This window comes from Mustelus asterias, chromosome 5, assembly GCF_964213995.1.
Source record: "Mustelus asterias chromosome 5, sMusAst1.hap1.1, whole genome shotgun sequence".
Taxonomy (NCBI): domain Eukaryota; kingdom Metazoa; phylum Chordata; class Chondrichthyes; order Carcharhiniformes; family Triakidae; genus Mustelus; species Mustelus asterias.
The window spans coordinates 138,508,826-138,532,046 of record NC_135805.1 but is presented as its reverse complement, the minus strand read 5'-3'; the positions used below and the strand labels follow the sequence as shown (position 1 = coordinate 138,532,046).

Here is a 23,221-nt window from a genome sequence, read left to right as displayed (position 1 = left end):
TTTCTTCATATGACCACCCAGCCCAAATGCTCTGGCATTCAATCAAACAGCATCCCTTTCCTCTCCATCTCCAATTATTTTAGAATCAATAACTGAAAGTGTTCAAAGAAATTGGGGGGGAAAAAAACTTGATTTTTAAACACTGTAATTTTGTCTTATTTTGCTTGGAGCAGTCTGAAGATTAATCTTCAATTCCTGGAGTTTCCAGGTTTATCCCAACTGGGAACCAAAGCCATTCCATACGGCATGTATTTAACCCTAGAGGGTGTTGAGATGGTCGGGGTATGCATAGCCCTCAGGGCCACAGAATAAAATATTAATTGTCTGGTAAATCTAACTTGAATTGTGAACAATAAGGACGGTGGCACAGTAGTTAGCACTGCTGCCTCACAGCACCAGGGACTTGGGTTCGATTCCCGGCTTGGGTCACTGTCTGTGTGGAGTTTGCACGCTCTCCCCGTGTCTGCGTGGGTTTCCTCCGGGTGCTCCGGTTTCCTCCCACAGTCTGAAAGATGTGCTGGTTAGGGTGCATTGGCCGTGCTAAATTCTCCCTCAGTGTACCCGAACAGGCACCGGAGTGCGGCAACTGGGGAATTTTCACAACAACTTCATTGCAGTGTTAACGTAAGCCTACTTGTGACACTAATAAATAAACTATAAGATGTAGGTATTGTATGACATAAAGCAGGGCCACAGTGATATCTTAGACAGGTTTGGATCAACTAAAGGGATCAGAGGGGAAATTTCCCACTGTCCTGGGTTCTATTTTAAGCCTCTCCCAGGATATTAAGAATTTGCATTTCTATAACAGATATCATCTCAGGAAGTCTCAAAATGCCTTACAGCCCATTAAACATTTTTTGAAATATAGTCCCTTGTAATGTCAGAGGCAAGGCCTATCTCCAACCTGCTTCGTATCAAGGCTAGTAGAAAATGTCCCGGTTTACCCACGAGGCTGAGTGACCCCATGCCTGAATTTTTAAAAATTGTACTTTAAGAAAGATTTTCATCTCGTCAACCTTGGAGGCTGTGTCTTTAGTTACCTCGACCCTAATTTCCCCCTCTACATCTTGCCACTTTGCTCTCACCTCCTTTAAGACACTTCTATAGACCTATATCTTTGACAAATATTTGATTTGATTTATTGTCACATGTATTGGTATAAAATGCAATGTTTCTTGCACACTTTGCAGACAAAGCATACTGTTCGTAGAGTATATAGGGAAGGAGAAAAGGAGGTTGCAGAATGTAGTGTTACAGTCATAGCTGGTTTGGTCTACAGTCTGGCATAGGCTTGGTCAGAGCAGAAGCCATACCAAGTTGTGATACAACCAGAAAGGATAATTATTTTTTTTATTCATTCGTGGGACATGGGCGGCACTGGCTGGCCTGCATTTATTGCCCATCCCTAGTTGCCCTTAAGGTGCTGGTGAGCTGCCTTCTTGAATCGCTGCAGTCCAACGCTGGGGGTTGACCCACGATGCCGTTAGGGAGGGAATTCCAGGATTTTGACCCAGCGACATGGTACATCTGTAGAAGTTGATGAGTCTTAGCAGACATGCCGAATTTCCTTAGCCTCCTGAGAAACTAGAGGGGTTGGTGGGCTTTCTGAACTATAGCATCAGTGTGGGATCTAGGACAGGTTGTTGGTGATCTGGACACCTAGAAACTTGAAGCCCTCGAGAATTTCCACTTCATCCCTGTATGGGGATTATTACGATTATCCTCATTGAACTCTTCTGCCTCAGTTGTAATGGGGTTTCCCTAGAGCTGGCTGATGTATTAAAACTTTGAGGGAACTAAAGGGTAGGCGTAAAGAATCTATTTCTACTCATGGGCTGAGTTCAGAACAAGGGGTGTGTAAATATATGATAGTCACTGACAGAATCAATCAAGAACATAGGAGGAATTATTTTAACCTGAGAGTGGTGAGAATCTGGAACTCAGCTGGCAAGCTGTTCCTATCGTGAATCTGTTGGCAGGTTGCATGGAGGACAATCCATTCTGGTGAAGCTGGAATCTGTTGCTGCAACCCACCAATTTCTGCACTTTCAGAGCACCAACCTGCCCCTTCTCTGGTCTGGATTGCAGATGCTCGCCTCCCCTTCCACTTTGAATGAATGCCATCCAGTGGGGCTCATGTCTGGAATTATGAGCCAATTTGCGTATAACAAGATCCCAGTAAGTGACAAGATAAACGGCCAATTATTCTGAGAGAGGTGTTGGGCCGGGACACTGGGCAAATCAACAAATAATCTACAAAAGTGCTTTACGAAGGTAGTAAAACCTCCCCATGTACTTCACATGAGTTTTCAGACAAATTTGATGCCAATCCACATATGATGTTAAGGTAGGTGACCAAAATCCTGCTCTGACCAAGACTGCAAGAAACTACAAAGGGTTGTGAATGTAGCCCAGTCCATCATGCAAAGCAGCCTCCCATCCATCGACTCAGTCTACACTTCCCGCTGACTCGGAAAAGTAGCCAGCATAATCAAGGACCCCATGCACCCTGGACATGCTCTCTTCCACCTTCTTCCATCGGGAAAACGATACACAAGTCTGAGGTCACGTACCAAACGACTCAAGAACAGCTTCTTCCCTGCTGCCATCAGACTTTTGAATGGAGCTAACTTGGATTAAGTTGATCTTTCTCTACGCCCTAGCTATGACTGTAACACTACATTCTGCACTCTCTCTTTTCCTTGTACTTTCTTCCACCTTCTTCCGTCAGGAAAAAGATACAAAAGTCTGAGGTCACACACCAACCGACTCAAGAACAGTTTCTTTCCTGTTGCTGTCCGATTTTTGAATGGACTTACCTTATATTAAGCTGATCTTTTTCTGCACCCTAGCTGTGACAGTAACATTACATTCTGCACTCTCTCCTTTCCTTGTCCCCTATGTACTCTATGAATGGTATGCTTTGTCTGTAAAGTGTGCAAGAAACAGTACTTTTCATTTTATACCAATTCATGTGCCAATAATAAATCAAAGATTTAGATTGATAGAAATGTCTTAAAGGAGGAGAGCGCAAAATGGTGAGATGTAGAGGGGGAAATTAGGGCCGAGGTAACTAAAGACAGCCTCCAAGGTTGATGAGATGAAAATCTCCCACAAAGTACGATGTGATCTTTTATGTTGAACTTAAAAGGGCAAAGGAGAACATTCGAGGTTTCTGCCACACTTTGGAAATCACCAATAGGCAGCTTATAGATGAGGAAGAGGGGGCGAAGAACCGATCTGCAATGGACTCCTGATCTAGTGGAAGTCATTACTGGAGATTAGTGGTCACAATCAGATAGGCAAGAGCAAAAGCAAGAGAGGATGGTCCCACTAGGCTAGAAAATGGAGGGCTAATGGAGCTAGTAAATGTGGCTGACAATGCCAAAGGCTTCAAAAGAATGAAGAAGACTTCAAGTCAGAGGGTGGCATTTGTGACTTTGATGAGTGTTGTTTCAGTGGTGGGCTCAGAAACTTTATTACTCTGCGCAATAAATTACAAAAATGTGACTTCCGAAACCTTGCATTGTGAACAGAAACATTTCCAGCAATTCCAGGGAATTGTATCTTTTCTCCTCCCCCTTCTCTACCTTGACTGTCAATCTATCCTTATTTCCTCAAAGGGGATGTAATCTTACAATTAGAGGTAGGTCATTCAGGAAGCACATTTCCGCACTAAGAAATACAAGATTCACTCCCTCAAAAAAGCTGTAGATACTGGGGTCAATTAACACTTTCAAGATTTGAATTGATAGCTTGTTATTGGTCAAGGTTCACTAGATTGATTCCAGAGAGGAGGGGGTTTGTCGTATGAAGAGTGATTGAACAGTTTAGGCCCATACTCTCTGGAATTTAGAAGAATGAGGGGAGATCAAATTGAGTTGTACATGATAAAAGGTATGGATAGACGTGGAGCGGATGCTTCATCTTGTGGGGTACTCTAGGATGAGAGGTCATAGTCTTAGGAAAGGCGTAGCAAATTTAAAACAAAGTTGAGGAGAAGCTACTTCTCCCAAAGGGTTGTGAATCTGTGGAATTTGCTACCCCAAAGCGCGGAGGATGCTGGGACAGTGAGTAAATTTAAGGAGTTAGACAGATTTTTAAATCGGTAATGGGTTGAAGGGTTATGGGGAGAAGGCAGGAAAATGGGGATGAGGAGCATATCAACCATGATCGAATGGCGGAGCAGAGTTGATGGGCCGAATGGCCTAATTCTGCTCCTATATCTTATGAACTTATGAACCAAGGGTATCAAAAGATGTGGAGCAAAGGTGGGTAAATGGGATGTGGTACAGATGAGCCATGACCTGATGTTCCGATGCTCCTTAAGTCACCATCATCTGCTTTTTGTTTCAGATTCCCAGCAGTTCTGGTTTTCTTTTAAAGGCACCCCCACTTTTTCCATTTGAGAATATACACACATACAGTGACCGTCGTTATTCCATTTGAGCGGGGGCGGGAGTGGACAAATCTGGACAGTTAGCATTCCTGTACAGCCTGCAGAATTGCTAATCCCAGTCACAAAGCTCTAAAAATGAGTTAACACTGTACTTGGAATTGCTAAAACAATCTGGGAGGAATGCGAGTTATGTGATCAATCGTACACATGTGTCTTGTCACAAGGCAAGGTCTCCAAAGGGGCAGCAATCTACTTTGCAAAGAGTGTTCTTTTAAATGAAATAGTTGCAATCAGTTTTTAGGATTCAACAACTGTTTTAAAGGGAAATTCTACGCATTTTAAAGTCTTCAAAATACAATTCACAAGAAGATCCAGGCATTCAGGGGTGAAATCAGGAAACAACTTTTCCATATGAAGATAGGTGGAAACCAGGAACTTGTACCCCTAAGAAAAATAGGTACAAAATGTAGATACTGGTGGAGGAGTTTGATTGGGGCTTTTGAGACGGAGATTGATGAAGGTGTGCTGGGTAAGGGAATCAAGGGATATGCAGCAAAGACAGGCAAATGGAGTTGGGGCACGGATCACCCTTTGGTTTAACTAAATGGTCACACAGGCATGAGGGGCCTCTGCCTGTTCCTTGGTTTTGGGAGGAGTTTTCTCATACGTTCAGATTTCACGCAGCTCTATCAGGGGAGGTTAAGGGGGACTGGCGAGCCCAAACTAGAAATCACACACAAATGGCTGAAGGCACTGGATACTGAAGAGCTTATGGGTCCCTGACAATATTCTAGTAATAGTACTGAAGACATGTGCTCCAGAACTTGTCACACCCCTAACCAAGCTGTTCCAGCTCAGTTACAACACTGGCATCCACCCAGCAATGTGGAAAATTGTCCAGATATGTCCTGTCAGAACAAATCCAACCCGGCCAATTGCCGCCCCATGAGTCTACTCTTGATCATCAGTGAAGTGCTGGAAGGGGTCACCAATAGTGCTATCAAATGGCACTCACTTAGCAATGGACGCTCAGTCCATGACCTCATTACAGCTTTGGTTCAAACATGGGACAAAATAGCTGAACTCCAGGGATGGGGGTGAGAATTACTGCTTTTGACAGAGGCAGCAATTGAGTATGGTATCAAGGAGCCCCAGCAAAACTGGAGTCATAGAATCCCTACTTCAGAAGATACAACCTCAGGAGAGAACACGAAAGAGATTAGAATGAGTAAAAGAGACAATTAACTTCTGCAAACTGTAGATGGCTTCAAATTACACCAGCTCTAAAAGAAATACAGAAAACTGTTTTCCTTTGGAAGTTTGAAACCTGATGGATCAGTTTGGAGCTGGTTAGGTAAATATTGCTGTTCACACAACAGAGCCTTTTCCCTACCTTCTCCCAGTCACTGAAATTGCCGCACAGGAGGCAGCTATTCATACCATGCCAGCTCTTCAAATGATTTCACTTCCTCCTACCCTTTCCCCTCTTTTGTATTCTTCCCTTTTCAGATTATTTATCCAATTCACTTCTCAGTGATGCATCTGCCTCCACCATTGTAGCAAAGGATTAGATCGTTCTAATAACCCAAGGGCAAACTTTCTTCCAACTATCCCTTTCATGCTTCTTGTGATAATCCTCAACCTACACCCCATCACAGGATCAATGGGTGAGAGGAGGCAGAGGGGCAGGGTAAAGGAGTGTTAAAGACCAGGTTAAAATCCACAGTGCATTTCCTCACTTTGATAATGAAAGGAATGACGACATCTACAGGGGAATGTGTGGCAGTGCGGATCATTTTAAAATAGAACAGCACTTTAACCGCTTGCTTGTCAAGTCTGAAGCTCGCAGCATACGTCACTGGAAGGCCAGGAAGCAATTCAGTAACACATTTACCCATATCCACCCCATCACCAAGAGTGCCATCTGTGTAATATTGCCATCAGTCCCTGCCATTAAAATCTGTTGCTGAAACCATCATTCACATCTTTTGCTAACCTCTAGACTGGGACCATTCCAGTGGTTTCCTGGCCAACCTCTCACCTCCCACTCTCTAAATTTGAGCAAACCCAAAACTTTTACAGATGCATCATAGAAAGCATCCTTTCTGGTCGTATCACAGCTTGGTATGGCTCCGTCCGAGACTGCGAGAAACTACAAAGGGTTGTGAACGTAGTCCAGTCCATCACACAAACCAGCCTCCCATCCATTGACTCTGTCTACACTTCCCGCTGCCTCGGCAAAGCAGCCAGCATAATTAAGGACCCCACGCACCCCGGACATTCTCTCTTCCACCTTCTTCCATCGGGGAAAAAGATACAAAAGTCTGAGGTTACGTACCAACCGACTCAAGAACAGCTTCTTCCCTGCTGCCATCAGACTTTCGAATGGACCTACCTCGCATTAAGTTGATCTTTCTCTATATCCTAGCTATGACTGTAACACTACACACTGCACTCTCTCCTTTCCTTCTCTACGAATGGTATGCTTTGTCTGTATAGCACGCAAGAAACAATACTTTTCGCTGTATACTAATACATGTGTGACAAGAATAAATCAAATTGGGCAGCACGGTAGCAGTGGTTAGCACTGCTGCTTCACAGCACCAGGGACCTGGGTTCGATTCCCAGCTTGGGTCACTGTCTGTGTGGAGTTTGCACATTCTCCTCATGTCTGCGTGGGTTTCCTCCGGGTGCTCCAGTTTCCTCCCACAGTCCAAAGGTGTGTGGGTTAGATTGATTGGCCATGCTAAAAAACAAATTGTCCCAAGATGTATTGGTTGGAGGGATTAGTGGGTAAATATGTAGGGATATGGGGGTAGGACCTGGGTGGGATTGTGGTCGGTGCAAACTTGATGGGCCGAATGGCCTCTTTCTGTACTGTAGGGTTTCTATGATTTCTATGAAATCAAAACTCTGCCCTTAGTACCTTAACTTGTGCAAAATCCTGTTCACCCATCACCCTGTGCTCACTAAACTACATTTGGTTCCTATCCAGCAACCTTACTGTGATTGCCATGCCACTCTCCTAGCTCAGCAATATCCTACAGCCCTACAATCCTCAGCAATCTCCACGTCCTTTCAATTCTGGTCCTTTGCATGTTGCTGATTTCAAAATTGCTCTGTCATTGATGGCTGTACTTTCAAATGCCAAGCCCCTAAGGTCAGGAATACCTTCTCTAACTCTCTCTTTCTCTTTTAAGTCACTGATTTAAATCCATCTTTGACCAGGCTTCTGATCGCTTTTCTAGAATATCTCTATGCAGTTTGGTGTGAAATTTTTGAAAGTTCTCCAGTGTGAGTTTTTGTTAGGAATCGGTTATAGACCTTCCAATTAAGTCCTAATTTGATGTCTAAGTCACTGATATATAAAGGGGCCACAGGTGGCACTGTTGGTTGAAGGAGAATGGTGTGTGGAATTGGATCAAAGAAATAAAGGTAGTTTATGAAGAAGCTGAACTCGTGTCTCCTTTACTTAAGGGTGGCACAGTGGGTTAGCACTGTTGCCTCACAGCACCAGGCACCCGGGTTCAATTCCAGCCTCGGGTCACTGTCGGTGTGGAGTTTGCACATCCTCCCCATGTGGGTTTCCTCTTGGTGCTCCGGTTTCCTCCCACAGTCCAAAGATCTGCAGGTTAGGTGGAATGGCCATGCTAAATTGCTTCTTAGCGTCCCAAGATGTGTAGGTTAGGGGGATTAGTGGAGTAAATACTTGGGGTTATAGGGTAAAGGTCTGGGTGGGATTGCCCCTTGGTGTCAGGGGATTATGTGGGGTTACAAGGATAGAGCCTGGCTGGGATTGTCGGTGCAGAAGCGATGGGCCAAATGGCCTCCTCCTGCACCGTAGGGATTCTATGATTACTGAACTACAACCGAGAGGCTCAAACGTTTTTAAGAGACTAAAGGTACTGTACAAATGCAAGATTGTGTCAAATCTAATGCTGGGCCATTTTCTCTGCTGTTTACCAAGGGTGCAATGTTACTTGTATTATTAACCTAACTGGTGCAGACATCCTCACAACCCTCGGTAGTTCTCATACCTGACAAGCCTCTTGGGCTCTGCAACAACAACAAAAAATCACAAATTTCAACTTCCAAACATCGATTAAAGGTTTTATTTACCAATATATTAGACACGAAAAAACAAATGGATCAAAATAAATCGCTCATGCACGTGGATACAAAAAATAAAAAGTGCCAAAAATACAATATTTACTAGTTGGAACATTTTACCTTTCTCTAAACCGGTTTCAGCAGTACCAGGGCACTGGAAGGACAGTGCTAAAATAAAACAAATAGAATCGCTGCCTACTCCTGAACACCATGCTCATATTTAAACTTCCTACTCACGTCAAGTTCAATGCAATGATGTACAAATCTGTTAAAATGTCATCAAAAAGTTATCAAAGTTAGAAAGAGACCACACATATCAATTCATTGTTCTCGGCTAGTTAATGGCCAGGTTCACAAGAATGTTGGCAGCATAGGTTTGCAGTCAGCAAGCTTACTGCTGGAAAGTTTGAAATAGAAAAGAAAAAGAGTTACAACTTTCAAAGCACAGATTAAACCCAATAGCAAAAGGTACCTTCAGGTTGTTTAATATTTCAGTGCTCTCTGAATTCTAGGACACTTTTCACTCCAGCTCTGTATTCGCTCTCACTACCTTTGGCCGCGGGTCCTGCATTCGGACAGTCTGAAGCACAAGAGCTTTCAAAGGTTACCAAAAAAAATAAAAAGGCCTTTGAAATTATTTGGTCTGGAGTTTCACAGGAAAAGGACCAACCGCTCACCACCGCATGATCAAAGGTACAAGTGGGTGGTAGCTGCACGGTTTAGGAAATCACAGCCATTTTGTGAGGTAGAGTTGGTACAAAGGTCTTTCAAAACCGGCAAACCTACTCCAGGAAATTCCCCAAACTTCCCAGCTCAGTTCACACTTCCACCTGATCAGGACCCCCACCCATTCAAGTGCAATTGTAAAGTTATCAGAATGAAGGTTCTTTCACTTGGAAAGACTGATACCACAAGATGCAGTTAAAGGACAAATGGCAAGGGTTCTGATAATGTCACATTAATTTACTAACAAGGTCACCAGGAACGTTCACAGAAATGAAGTGGATAACCTGTTACCAATTCTTTCAATGGTCAAAGTCAGGTAACTATAACTGGTCTCGGGTCAGGGAACCGTTTGGTCTGTACATTTTAGATTTCAGAGTAATGCCTTTCTGGGAAAGAAAGCCTCGCACTATAAATGTGCCTTTCATTATAACAGTGCGCCGCAAAGCACTTTGCAGTCAACTGAGTACTTTTTGAAGTATAGTCACTGTTGTTATATAGGGAATTATTCTGTACTATTAACAAGTGTGTTAGCTAGAGTGTGCCATCCAGTTTTGATATCACGAGTGAACCTCCTGTGACACGACTCACACAAGACTGAATGTGTGGCTGTTGTTTGATCAGGGGCATCACACTAAGTAAAGTGATTTTCAAGGCTAAAAAATGGAATTACTCGCAAGTAAATACTGTCTTCGTACAGGGGATCAATAAAGGGGCTGTTTTAAAAAATGACTGGGTGGTTTCACGTCAAGGTTGGTTAAAGGAAATCGGCATCTCCACATCAAAGGAAATGGACGCAGACTGTTTCTGGAGTCCTTCTTCCATATACTTTTTCCTGAGTTGCAGCAGAGTGTTGACAGTGACATGGAAGCGTAATGGGTAGGAAACAAACACCAAATGTGTTTCTTAAAAATAAAATGACTGGCAACTCCCCTGTCGAATTGCTTGCAATTTGTTACAAGAGGAAAATTATACCAAGCATCACGTTTATATTAAAGATAGACATTTTGAAGGGTTGAGTCTTTGCCTCAGTATTGTGAAATCCCTGTTAGGAACATTTAATCCACCCCACCCCCATGAGAGTATTTTCAATGGGTTCAGTTACAAGAAGAAATTATTTACTTAGAATACTAACCGAAGTATTAGTTTTGATAATGTTGAATTTTTTAATGAGCTGTTTATCATGTAATGGTAGGGAAACTAGAAGTTTGAATGCAATCATATCTTGCTATTCCTCCAGCACCTGTTTGGTTTTTTTGTACCAAGTCTACCAGAGAACAGCTGCACTGAAATACCGAACAACTGAAGCAAAATGATTTATCTTGTTCAGAAATCAAGAGACCAGCTACTTGATATTAGGGGAAGAAACACTTTCAGCACCTGGCAAGCATTGCAAATGGTCTTCTTTCAAAGAACCCATTTCCAAGTGTGCAACCAGCAACTTATTTGGCACTGCTGAACAAGACATCAGTTAGGAATTAATAACGCCATTACACCTTTCGGAGTGGATTAGGCTTGGGAGCAAAGGGACCAAACACGCTAGGGCAAGCAAATGTACGGCAAACTTAAGGCACAAGTCTTCCTACGGTTGTGCTTCTACTGTGTATACTCTGAACAGGGACCAACTTGTTTACATCAGAGACAAAATATACAAATCATGAAATATTTTTCACCTTGCTAGACCCTAAACTCCACTTTCACTGACAGCCAGCTACATGGTCCCAGATCCAGAGGCACAAAGATTCCTGAAACTCAATTTTAAAAAGGATATAGCACGTCATAGAAAGGGTTCCGTTTTGTAAACTTGTCCCGTCAGTTCTAGTGCTCCGGATTCGACATAAGAATCGGTGATGAAATAACTCTGGGTGCTCTGTTGAAGGCCAGAGGAGGAGCGTGCCAGTTGGTGCTGACAACTGGTGCTGCACTCTGATCAAGAATAGTCCCTTACAGCAGTGATCAGAGCCCGTGCTGGTTTGACACCTCATGAATTAACAGCAGTGTCTCCATATTCCTCATTCCAACGTTTGTACCCCTCCAGAGTCTGAGGGCCCACACTACGTTTGATCTTCCTCCGCGAATCTTCAAAATCAGATAGCCTAATCTTTCTCACCTGGACAGGCAGAAGAATACAAGGTACAAAGTCAGGTCTGGTTAAGCAGCATGTAATGATCAACATTCCCTTGCTCCTCACCAACGCCACGCCATCCAAATCTTATCTTTCAGTCTCCTTGTAAATGTACTATGAGTATCAATAACCAAGAGTGGTTTACTAGTAAAGGAACAACATGATCAAAATCCCTGTCTTTGAAATGCTGCTGCAATGACAAATGGATGTTATCAGCAATTTCATACATGGGGAGTGGTTTAAACATTGGAGTCGAAGTGAACCTTACCTCACTGGCAGCCATACTCCTCACTTCCTCTGGCTTCAGTTCTGAAGGAAAAGGAAAACATGTCATTTTGACAGTTCAAAAACAACATACATGACCAGCTCAGCACTTTCTAAGACTAGAAGTGACTGTGACGGAGACTGATGGGTGGCATGGTGGCACAGTGGTTAGCACTGCTGCCTCACAGCGCCAGGGACCCAGGTTCAATTCCTGACTTGGATCACTGTCACATTCTTCCCGTGTCTGCTTGGGTTTCCTCCGGGTGTTCCGGTTTCCTCCCAGTCGGTAAGACGTGCTGGTTAGGTACATTGGCCATGCTAAATTCTCCCTCAGTGAACCCGAACAGGCACCGGAGTGTGGCGACTAAGGGATTTTCACAATAACTTATTGCAGTGTTAATGTAAGCCTACTTGCGACAGTAATAAATAAACTTTAAAAAAAACTTTAAAGCTGTCAGATGGTCATAAAAACCCAGCTGATTCTTAACCTTGTGGGGCTGGAAAGCTGCTGTTTTTTTTTACCCTGTTTGAGTCTGGTGAGACTCCAGTCTCGTAGCAACATGGTTGTCAAAATGATCTCTGAAATGGTCTAGTAAATAGCTCTGTTGTGTGAAACCATTAGCCCCAGCTTGTCACTAAGGATGGCCAATAAATGCTGGCTTTGTCATTGAATACAGTGAGAAGTCTAACAACACCAGGTTAAAGTCCAACAGGCTTATTTGTCATTGAATCCCAGAATTCAGGAAATTGATTTTTAAAAATGTTTATCGACACACTGCGTCAACCAATGAGCTGGAGGTGGGGCATGATCGAAGTTTTCAAAGTCAAGGCGAAAACTATTTCTTTTTCAGCATATGCAGTAATCACCAACCCACGCAATAGCTTCTGCAGTGGCTGAATAGAGCTCTGAGCCCTCTGAACTTGGTCGGGGAGCAGTCTTCAAATTTCGAGTCATTGATTGGAAGGCAGCACAACTGCAGTCTGGATTCTGTAGCAGAACTGCAGCAAACAGTCTCCCAAGTACAGCACGCTGCATTCTCCAGCAAAATACAAAGAGTGGGGGATAGTTACATAATAGAACATGGGTAAAATCTATCCTCGTCACTCATTAACAACTTCACTCGTCTCTTTTCAGTTAGAACCCCATTTCGTACATCTTCAGCTGTCAGAATGCTAGAATAAAGGGCTATCTAAGAACAAGGAGGAGTGGGCAATTCAGCCCCTTGAGCTTGCTCCACCATTTCATACGATCATGGCTAATCTGATCTTGGCCTCACTTCCATCTTCCTGCCCCCTCCCCATAACCCTTCATTCGGCTACTATTAAAAACCTATCTATCTCCTCAAATTTGTTTTGTGTTCCAACATCCACTGCACTCTGGGGTACAGAATTCCACAGATTCGCAACCATTTGAGTAAAGTAATTCTTCCTCATTTCTGTTTTAAATCTGCCACTTCTCAGACTAAAACCATGGCCTCTCGTTCTAGAATGTCCAAAAAGGAGAAACATCCACTCAATCCCCTTATCATATACATCTCAATTAGATCTCTTCTAAACTCCAGTGAGTCCAAGCCCAAACTGCTCAATCTTTCTTCACAAGACAAGTCCTTCATGCCAGGAATCAATCTAGTGAACCTTCTCTGAACCATCCGTAATGTATTTACAGCCTTACTCAAGTAAGGGGACCAAAACTGTGATCAATTCTCTAGATGCAGTCTCAGCAATGCCCTATACAGTTGCAACACTTCCTTAATTTTATACTCTATTCCATTAGCAATGAACTCCAAACTTTTGTTTGCCATCCTTATTACCTGTTGCACCTGCATACTAACTTTCTGCGATTCATGCACAAGGACATCCAGGTCCCTCTGCACCAAAGCACTTTCTTCATTTAGACACAAGTTGCCTTTTTATTCCTTCAACCAAAATTGATAACCTCACACTTATGCATAATAAGTGGGCCCACTCACCTAACACATCCATTTGTAAATTTCTTATTTTGTCATTGCAACTTGCTTTCCCACCTATTTTAGTATTGTCTGCAAATTTGGTGACAGTAGATTCTATCCCTGCATCTAAATCTTCAATGTAGATTGTAAAGAGTTGGGACCCAAGGACCAAACCCTGTGGCACACCAGCTTGCCATCAGGAAATGACTCATTTCTCCCCACTCTCTGCTTCCTATTGGTTAACCAATCCTCTGTTTAAGCTAATGTATTACCCCCAACCCCTTGGAATCTTACCTTTTGTGTGGCATAGAGTCATAGAGGTTTACAGCATGGAAAAGGCCCTTCGGCCCAACTTGTCCATGTCGCCCTTTTTTCTTTAAACCCCAAAGCTAATCCCAATTGCCCGCATTTGGCCCATATCCCTCTATACCCATCGTACCCATGTAACTATCTAAATGCTTTTTAAAAGACAAAATTGTACCCGCCTCTACTACTACCTCTGGCAGCTTGTTCCAGACACTCACCACCCTGAGTGAAAAGATTGCCCCTCTGGACTCTTTTGTATCTCTCCCCTCTCACCTTAAACCAATGCCCTCTAGTTTTAGACTCCCCTACCTTTGGGAAAATGATATTGACTATCTAGCTGATCTATGCCCCTCATTATTTTATAGACCTCTATAAGATCACCCCTCAGCCTCCTGCGCTCCAGAGAAAAAAGTCCCAGTCTATCCAGCCTCTCCTTATAACTCAAACCATCAAGTCCTGGTAGCATCCTAGTAAATCTTTTCTGCACTCTTTCTAGTTTAATAATATCCTTTCTATAATAGGGTGACCAGAACTGTCACCCTATTTCAAGTGTGGCCTTACTAATGTCTTGTACAACTTCAACAAGACATCCCAACTCCTGCATTCAATGTTCTGACCAATGAAAGCAAGCATGCTGAATGCCTTCTTCACCATTCTGTCCACCTGTGATTCCACTTTCAAGGAGCTATGAACCTGTACCCCTGGATCTCTTTGTTCTGTAACTCTTCCCAACACCCTACCATTAACTGAGTAAGTCCTGCCCTGGTTCAATCAAAATGCATCACCTCGCATTTATTTAAATTAAACTCCATCTGCCATTCGTCAGCCCACTGGCCCAATTGATCAAGATTCCGTTGCAACCGGAGATAACTTTCTTCACTATCCACTACGCCACCAATCTTGCTGTCATCTGCAAACTTACTAACCATGCCCCCTATATTCTCATCCAAATCATTAATATAAATGACAAATAATAGTGGACCCAGCACTGATCGCTGAGGCACGCCGCTGGACACAGGCCTCCAGTTCGAAAAACAACCCTCTACAGCCATCCTCTGGCTTCTGTCAAGACGTCAATTTTGTATCCATTTGGCTACCTCACCCTGGATCCCGAGAGATTTAACTTTATGCAACAATCTACCATGCAGTTCCTTGTCAAAGGCCTTGCTAAAGTCCATGTAGACAACATCAACTGCACCGCCCTCATCTACCTTCTTGGTTACCCCTTCAAAAAACTCAATCAAATTTGAGAGACATGATTTTCCACTCACAAAGCCATGCTGACTGTCCCTAAATGCCTATAAATCCTATCTCTCAAAATACCTTCCAACAACTTACCCACCATAGATGTGAGGCCTTCTGGAAGACCCCCATTATCCACTTTGCTTGTTCAATCTCTGAAGTACTCTAGCAAATTAGTCAAACATGAGCTATCCTTCATAAAGCAATGCGGACTCTGATGGGTACCATTTTGATTTTCCAAATGTCCGGTCACTACTGCCTTAATAATGGATTCTAATAACTACGGATGCATCCCCCCCACCTTACAATCTTTCTTCCTTTCTGGAATATACTTTAGTTGGGAGGAATTGAATATCTCCTTAAATGTCTGCCACTGTTGGTCAACTTTTTAGTCTTTCTGCCCATTCCACTAGGGCCTAAATCTTTCCTCAAGCCTATGTAATTACTTTGGTTTAACACCAAAATACTAATGTGTTCTATTTATTGCCCTCAAACTGAATTTGAAATTCAAACATGCAATGATCACGTTACTACAAGATCATTAATTAATTCCATCTCATTACACAATCCAAAACAGCCTGCTGTTGGTTGGTTCGACAACATATTGTTCCAAGAAACAATCTCAGTTTCACTCTTTATGAACTCTGCCTCAAGGCTACTCTTGCCAATTTGACCATATTAACGTCCAGTGCCAATATCATTCCCCATTACAGCTTTTCTTTACTGATTTTCTTTACTAATAAAGCTACACCACCTACTTTTCCTTTCTGTTTCGGCAGAAGTGGCTAATTGGTAATTCTAGATACCACAGTTTAGGAAGCTAAGGCCTTTGAGAGGGTTCAGAGGAAATTTACTAGCATGTCACCAGTGGTAAAGGACTTCAGTTATGTGGAGAAGCATGCATTGTCCTCCCTAAACCAGAGAAAAGTAAATGAATTTAATAAGTGGAAGTTATGAAGGGTTTTGATAAGAGTAGATAAAGAGCTGTTTCCAGTGACAGAAGCGATGGTAACCACAGGACTCAGGTCGAGGTAATTGACAAAAGAGCCAGGAGGGTGGAGGGGAGATTCATTTTTATTCAGTGAATTGTGATGCTCTGGAATGCACTACCTAAAAGGGTGGTGGACACGGATTCAATAAATTTCCAAAGACAACGGAGGATAAATACTTAAAAGGAAACTACTTGCAGGGTCGTGGGAAAAAAACCACAGGCATGGGATTAATTGAATAGCTCTTAGAAAAGAGCCAGTATGGGCACATAGGATAGAATGGCTATTTTCCATGCTGCATCTTTTTTATGCCTCTGTTACGCAACCTACCTCGAATTGGACCCAATGCTGCATCCTTTGCCAGTGCAGTCAGGTCACTCCCTGAATACCCTTCTGTCTGTCTGTAAGGAGGAGTGAAAAGATGAAAAATATGTACATACAAACACACAGACAATAGGATTCAGCATGTGTTGAAAATATTCAAGGCCCATTGGATTAAACAGAGTAGTAAAGGTTAACAAACTTTTTAACTCATACTGCCATTGTGTTGAGTGTGAAACATTGGGCCATAACCTCCATCCAGCGGTCTAAAGTCATGGCAAACTAGAATTACAAGAGCACTTATCTGCTCTGGAAAACTTTGTTGAAACCTCAGCTGGCTGGAGCTGTTTGGAGCCTGCAGCAAGAGAGTTCTCAAAGACCACATCGCACTACAACACCACTGAGCGCAAGGAGGCCGCATCCCCTTTTTTCACTGCACTGGCTGCCATGAAGCAGGAAGGTTTAAAGGGAGCAGTGAAACTGACAGGCCAGGGAGAGATAAGTGGATGGAATTTGGCTGGTCAAGTTCGAGGCGGGTGCGGGGAAAGGGAGAGAGTCGGGCCTGTAGATTGGAGGGGAGTGTCCCGTGTGGGGCTCAGGCTGGGCATTGAAAATAGCTATGCTGAAGTTAGAAATAGTTTTATTCCTTCTCACTCTTTTAGAGTAACTATTGGTGTAAAACTGGCAGGACCAAAATTAGCGATTTAAATCCGTTTGTTGGATTGGTTTCCAGCGCAATCCAATTGTCCAGGGAAAGTTAGTGCTTTTGGACATTGGCACGTAAAGCCTTACCTGGAAACTTCCAAGAGAGATTCCCCAGCATATCTTTGGGATAGCCCCCAACTCCAACACTGGGGAGCCACGAAGGTAGGGATCATTATTTCAGTCCGAGTTTGTGGAAGGGGGAAGAAAAGAAGTACAATCAACTGCTAGCTCATGCGCACCGCAGCCCTTCGGAGAATGAATAGGTCTATGTTGGAAAACATCAGTGGAGGAGTTGCACAGAAAGGGGCTTAGCCAGAAGCTTAAACCACGTTAGCTACATTTACATTCATTGGGCACGATCTTACCTGTGGTTCATGCCACGCTCCCGCTGCAGCAAGGTCAGAGATTTGGCGGACAGCCAAACCACCGTTCATCACAGCAGGATGAGAAAATCCCGCCGGCATGATCGTTGGGAAGATTGCAGCCATTATATCTCATTAGGGAATCTTGCAATTGTTTTGGATATTGACATTTTTAATGTTCAGCCGCCTTGCTATCTGCACATGTCATGCATTACCAGACACATCATCTCTGTTGCAGAATGAGATCAAGAATACAACTAAATAGGAATCCTCAGGTGATCCAGAGAGAATAAGAACAAAAAAGAAAAGTACAGCACAGGAACAGACCCTTCAGCCCGTGCCAATCATGATGCCCTAACTAAACTACAAAAAAACCTTTCTGCCCTTACTCGGTCCATATCCCTCTATTCCCTCCATATTCATGTGCCCATCCAGATGCCTCTTAAATGTTGCTAATGTGCCTGCATCCACCACCTCCTCTGGCAGCGCGTTCCAGCACCCACCACTCTGCGAGAAAGAACTCCCTCGCACATCTCCCTTAAACTTTCTCCCACTCACCTTCAACCTGTGCCCCCTTGTAATTGACACTTGCACCCTGGGAAAAAGCCTCTGACTGTCCACCCTGTTTATGCCTCTCAATTTTGTAAACCTCTATCAGGTCTTCCCTCAACCTCCGTCTTTCCAGTGAAAACAATCCTAGTTTATTCAACTCTTCTTAGTCAACGCCCTCAAGACCAGACAACATCCTGGTGAACTTTCTTTGCACTCTCTCCAAAGCTTCCACGTCCTTTTGGTAGTGTGGTGACCAGAACTGCATGCAATACTCCAGCTGCAGCCTAACCAAGGTTTTGTACAGCTGCAACATGATTTCCCAACTCTTGCACGCAATGCTTCAGCTGATGAAGGCAAGCATGCCATATGCCTTCTTAATCACCTTGGCCACTGGTGTTGCCACTTTTAGGGAACTGTGGACCTGCACGCCCAGATCCCACTGTATGTTAATGTTCTAAAGGGTTCTGCCATTTACAGTATAACTCACACCTAAATTTGATCCGCCAAAATGCATCACCTCTCATTTGTCCAGATTAAACTTCATCTGCCATTTCTGTGCCCAAGTCTCCAATTTATCTATATCCTGTTCTATCCTCTGACAATCCTTGGCACTATCAGCAATTCCACCAATCTTCGTGTCATCCACAAACTTACTAATCAGACGACCCACATTTTCCTCCAAATCATTTATATATACTACAAACAACAGAGGTCCCAGCACTGATGCCTGCGGGACACCACCAGCTACAGATCTCCATTCTGAAAAACACCCTTCCACCACTGCCTCTGTCTTCTATAACCAGAATGCTGCAGGCAGTGCCTCATCAAGGGGATTTTTCCAGTTACCTTAGCTAATTTTGAAGCAGCAGTGTCCAAGCTTTTGTTTCCACAGGTTCCATGAGAGTACATCCACTAAATCAGGCAACATAGTTAAACAAAGGAAAGGGGAGTCTAGAATTATGGGACAGAGTCTCACAATTAAAGGTAGGTCATTTAGGACTGAGATGAGGAGAAATTTCTTCAGGCAGAGGGTGGTGAATCTTTGGAATTCTCTACCCCAGAGGGGTACTTTAAGCCAGAGATTGATAGATTTCTAGATAAGGATAGCAAAGGGATAGGGCAGGAAAATGACATTAAGATAGAATATCAGCCATGATCTACAGGGGTAGATGCTCTGGTCTACACTGACCCATTGCAGAACGTCCTACAAGAGTGATCAATCTCACAGCACTGCAAACTCTTCACTTGGGCCTGGATGGAGCATTAAGCAAGAAAGCCTGGTACGTGGCATTGGACTTGGATCTAAACTAAGATGAGCCAGTCATAATTTTCAAAAACACACTGGGAATTGGGAATTGAGTTTTTGGATTGGAAACCTGCAAATGACACTATTAAATAAAAGGAATCTACAGGCCCATTGGTTTGATATTAATTGTGGGGAAAGTTCCTGGAATCTATGAATGACAAGAGTTACCCAGCACTTGGGTCAACTGCTAATAATCACAGATTTGTGACGAGTGCATTACATTTCATTAATCCAGTTACTTTTGTCGGAGGAAGTCATGAGCAATGTTAGGTAATAGCATTTGATAAGGTTTGACTAAATAGATGGGAGTTAGATGATGAGAGAGTAGAGATGCCTGAATCTGGCAACCAGTATTTTCCAGGGAATGGTTCTCAGGTCTCAACTATATGTATTTATGACTTGAATGAAGGATAGAAACATAGAAACTAAGAGCAGGATATTTGGCCCTTTAAGCCTGCTCCACCATTTATTGTGATCTGGCTGATCATCCAATTCAATAGCCTGATCCCGCCTTCCTCCCCCAGCCCACACCCTTTCATAGAGATGTATATTAAATTTGTAGACGACACTGTACATTAGCCTGGGAGAAGATACAAAGCAGATTCACTAGAGTGACTCTAATTACCGGTTTAGGCCAGATACTTAAAAATGAGAAAAAGTTGCTTCTATCGACTCAAGTTTAGATAATTGATGGATAGGCAGAGATTTTACTTATTCTGGTGGAGAAATCTAGAACGAGGGGCCACTTAGGGTGAACACAGGATAGTTTGATATTGAGACTCAAGAAACTCAGTTACGGGACTGTCACCCCCAAAAATCAATTCACGAAACAGAATACCCCAAAAATGGCTCATCCAGGCTGCCCACTTCAACAGTTCAAAGGGATTATGAATGACTTACTTGGCCAGATGTTCACGGTCTCTTTGGCTCAGTGGGTTCCCATGTTTGGCCAAAAGATTTGTAATTAGCAACAACCGTATCTGGGGAAGAGGATGACAGGAGAAAGATAATGCAAAATTCTTCAGAAACTTAAAACACGCCGTGTTATGTATCACTTCTGTGCTTCTTCTGGTAGAGCATTTGTTTGGAGAATTTATGTAGAGAACCCAAGCAAAGTGGACTAAAATAGAGATTTTTATATCCATGAACACTTAATGGTTTCCACATAGTTACATGTAATGGGCTTAAATAATTTTACTCAAACCAATGCTCCAGGGCAGCCTGCTCTTCAGTTATCCAGATCACCCCAAGGATTGTAATCCGCGGTTCTGACAGCTACCCAATCATAGAATCCCTACAGTGCAGGAGGCCATTTGGCCCATCCAGTCTGCACCGACCACAATCCCACCCAGGCCCCATTCCTGCGACCCCACATATTTACCCTGCGAATCTCCTGATGCTAGGGTCAACTGAGCATGGCCAATTAACCTAACCTGCACATCTTTTGAGTGTGGGAGGAAATCGGAGCACCCGGAGGAAACCCACGCAGACATGGGGAGAACGTGCAGACTCCACACAGACAGTGACCCAAGGCCGGAATTGAACCTGGGTCCCTGGCGCCACGAGGCAGCAGTGCTAACCACTGTGCCACCGTGCCGCCCATAATGCAGTTTTGTAAGTTTATATTTGCTAGAATTAAAGTGTGCAAAATAGGAGACTAAAATGAGCTAACCAGGTGAGTGCAAGTATAAGCATTTGCTTATGAGTGCTGCAATAGTTAAAGCTCATCCTGATATCTAACATTACAATATTAGGATTAGTCACAGTGCGAGCATAAATCCATTAAATGCTTAGTCCAAGGATCCTATAAATTCTGTAGCATATGTGAGGAGAGTTGACAAATTAACACTAATGCACACGGATAAATACACGGGTGGCACGGTAGCACAGTGGTTAGCACTGCTGCTTCACAGCTCCAGGGACTCGGGTTCAACTCCCAGCTTGGGTCACTGTCTGTGTGGAGTTTGCACATTCTCCCTGTGTCTGCGTGGGTTTGCTCCGGTTTCCTCCCACAGTCCAAAGATGTGCGAGTTAGGTTGATTGGCTATGCTAAATTGCCCCTTAGTGTCCCGAGATGCATAGCTTAGAGGGATTAGCGGGTAAATATGTAGGGATATGGGGATAGGGCCTGGGTGGGATTGTGGTTGGTGCAGACTCGATGGGCTGAATGGCCTCTTTCTGTACTGTAGGGTTTCTATGGTTTCTTTGATTTCTATGACAACTAGGCTGAAAATGTTCCAATGTAGTTCACGTACCTTTTCATTTGGCAGTGAGACAAACACCCTCTTTGCAAAACGTCTGTAAGAGAAAAGAATAGAAATTGAAGTTTGCTTGAATAAATAATTACTCTTCTATCAAGTTCACCAAGTGCTTTTAGAATGACTTGATGTAATCCTGGTAAGCATGCCTTATATTAGGCATGGACTAACTCATCTAGATTATCTTCTTTATAAATTTGAGCATTCATAGAAACATTGCAGCTAGTGGTAATTTGGTCCATTGTGCTTGTATTTTTGAAAAACTATCCAATTAGTCCCACTCTCCTGCTCATTTCCCATTATGTGGAGATACTGGCGTTGGACTGGGGTAAACACAGTAAGAAGTCTCACAACACCAGGTTAAAGTCCAACAGGTTTATTTGGTAGCACGAGCTTTCAGAGTGTCGCTCCTTCTTCAGGTGAGTGAAGAAGCGACACTCCGAAAGCTTGTGCTACCAAATAAACCTGCTGGCCATTTCCCATAAACCTGCTGGCCATTTCCCATAAACCTGCTGGCCATTTCCCATAAACCTGCTGGCCATTTCCCATAAACCTGCTGGCCATTTCCCATAAACCTGCTGGCCATTTCCCATTGGCCAGCAAATATTTCCCTTCAAGTATTTATACAGGTCCCTTTTTGAAAGGTATTATTGGAGGAGGGGCATTAGCCATGGTGCTGCTCTATCTGCTGTACTGTGTACAATTACCTTACAGCAAGATTATATAAGCATTGGTCACAATGCAGAATTGGGCAAACAAGTAGAGATATCTTGCTCATCTTCTGCTTTAGTATCAGTAAAGTTTATTTATTAATGTCACAAGTAGGCTTACATTAACACTGCAGTGAAGTTACTGTGAAAATCCGCTAGTCGCCACAATCCAGCACCTGAGGGAGAATTTAGCACGGCCAATGCACCTAACCAGCACATCTTTTGGACTGTGGGAGGAAACCGGAGCACCCGGAGGAAACCCATGCAGACATGGGGAGAACGTGCAGACTCCAACACAGACAGTGACCAAAGCCGGGAATCGAACCCAGGTCTCTGGCACTGAGAGGCAGCAGTGCTAACCACTGTGCTATTGTCTCGCCACATTAAAGTAGAAAATGAAGTGCATTTAGAATCGTCAAAATCCCTACAGTGTAGAAGGAGGCCATTCAGCCCATCGAGTCTGCACTCACTCTCCGACAGAGCATCTTTACCCAGGCGCACCACACCCCCGCCCTATCCCCATATCCCCATTTATTTATCCCACTAATCTCCCTAACTTATACAACCTACGCATTTTGGGACATTGAGGGGCAATTTAACATGACCAATCCACATAACCTACACATCTTTAGAGTGACTGAGGAAACACATTGAGATACGGGGAGAACGTGCAAACTTCACACAGACAGACAGTCACCCAAGGCTGGAATTGAATCCAGGTCCCTGGTGCTGTGAGGCAGCAGTACTAACCACTGCCTCACCCTGCCGCCCCTTAATTTTGACAGTTTTTGAATGAATGTCAAAAACACAGCCTTGTTAGCCAAGCTACTACAATAGAACCTTTTAACAAAAAGTTTTGTTTGCCAGAATAAAAAGGTCAGAGTTGCTCAAACATTT

The 23,221-nt window shown here is 43.4% G+C and overlaps 1 protein-coding gene across 2 annotated transcripts in view; it reads right to left on the bottom strand.

Annotated features, from left to right (window-relative positions):
• Positions 1–8,487: 8,487 nt before the first annotated feature.
• Positions 8,488–23,221, bottom strand: part of spast (spastin) — a 64,063-nt gene continuing 49,329 nt past the window's right edge. For both annotated transcript variants that reach the window (XM_078213374.1, XM_078213373.1), the window contains 5 exons: positions 21,612–21,654; positions 20,257–20,336; positions 16,441–16,511; positions 11,629–11,669; positions 8,488–11,345 (listed from right to left, as the gene is read on the bottom strand). In XM_078213374.1, the coding sequence (XP_078069500.1) occupies positions 11,217–11,345; positions 11,629–11,669; positions 16,441–16,511; positions 20,257–20,336; positions 21,612–21,654 (364 nt within the window). In that variant the 3' untranslated portion in view covers positions 8,488–11,216. The remainder of the gene's footprint in view (positions 11,346–11,628; positions 11,670–16,440; positions 16,512–20,256; positions 20,337–21,611; positions 21,655–23,221) is intronic.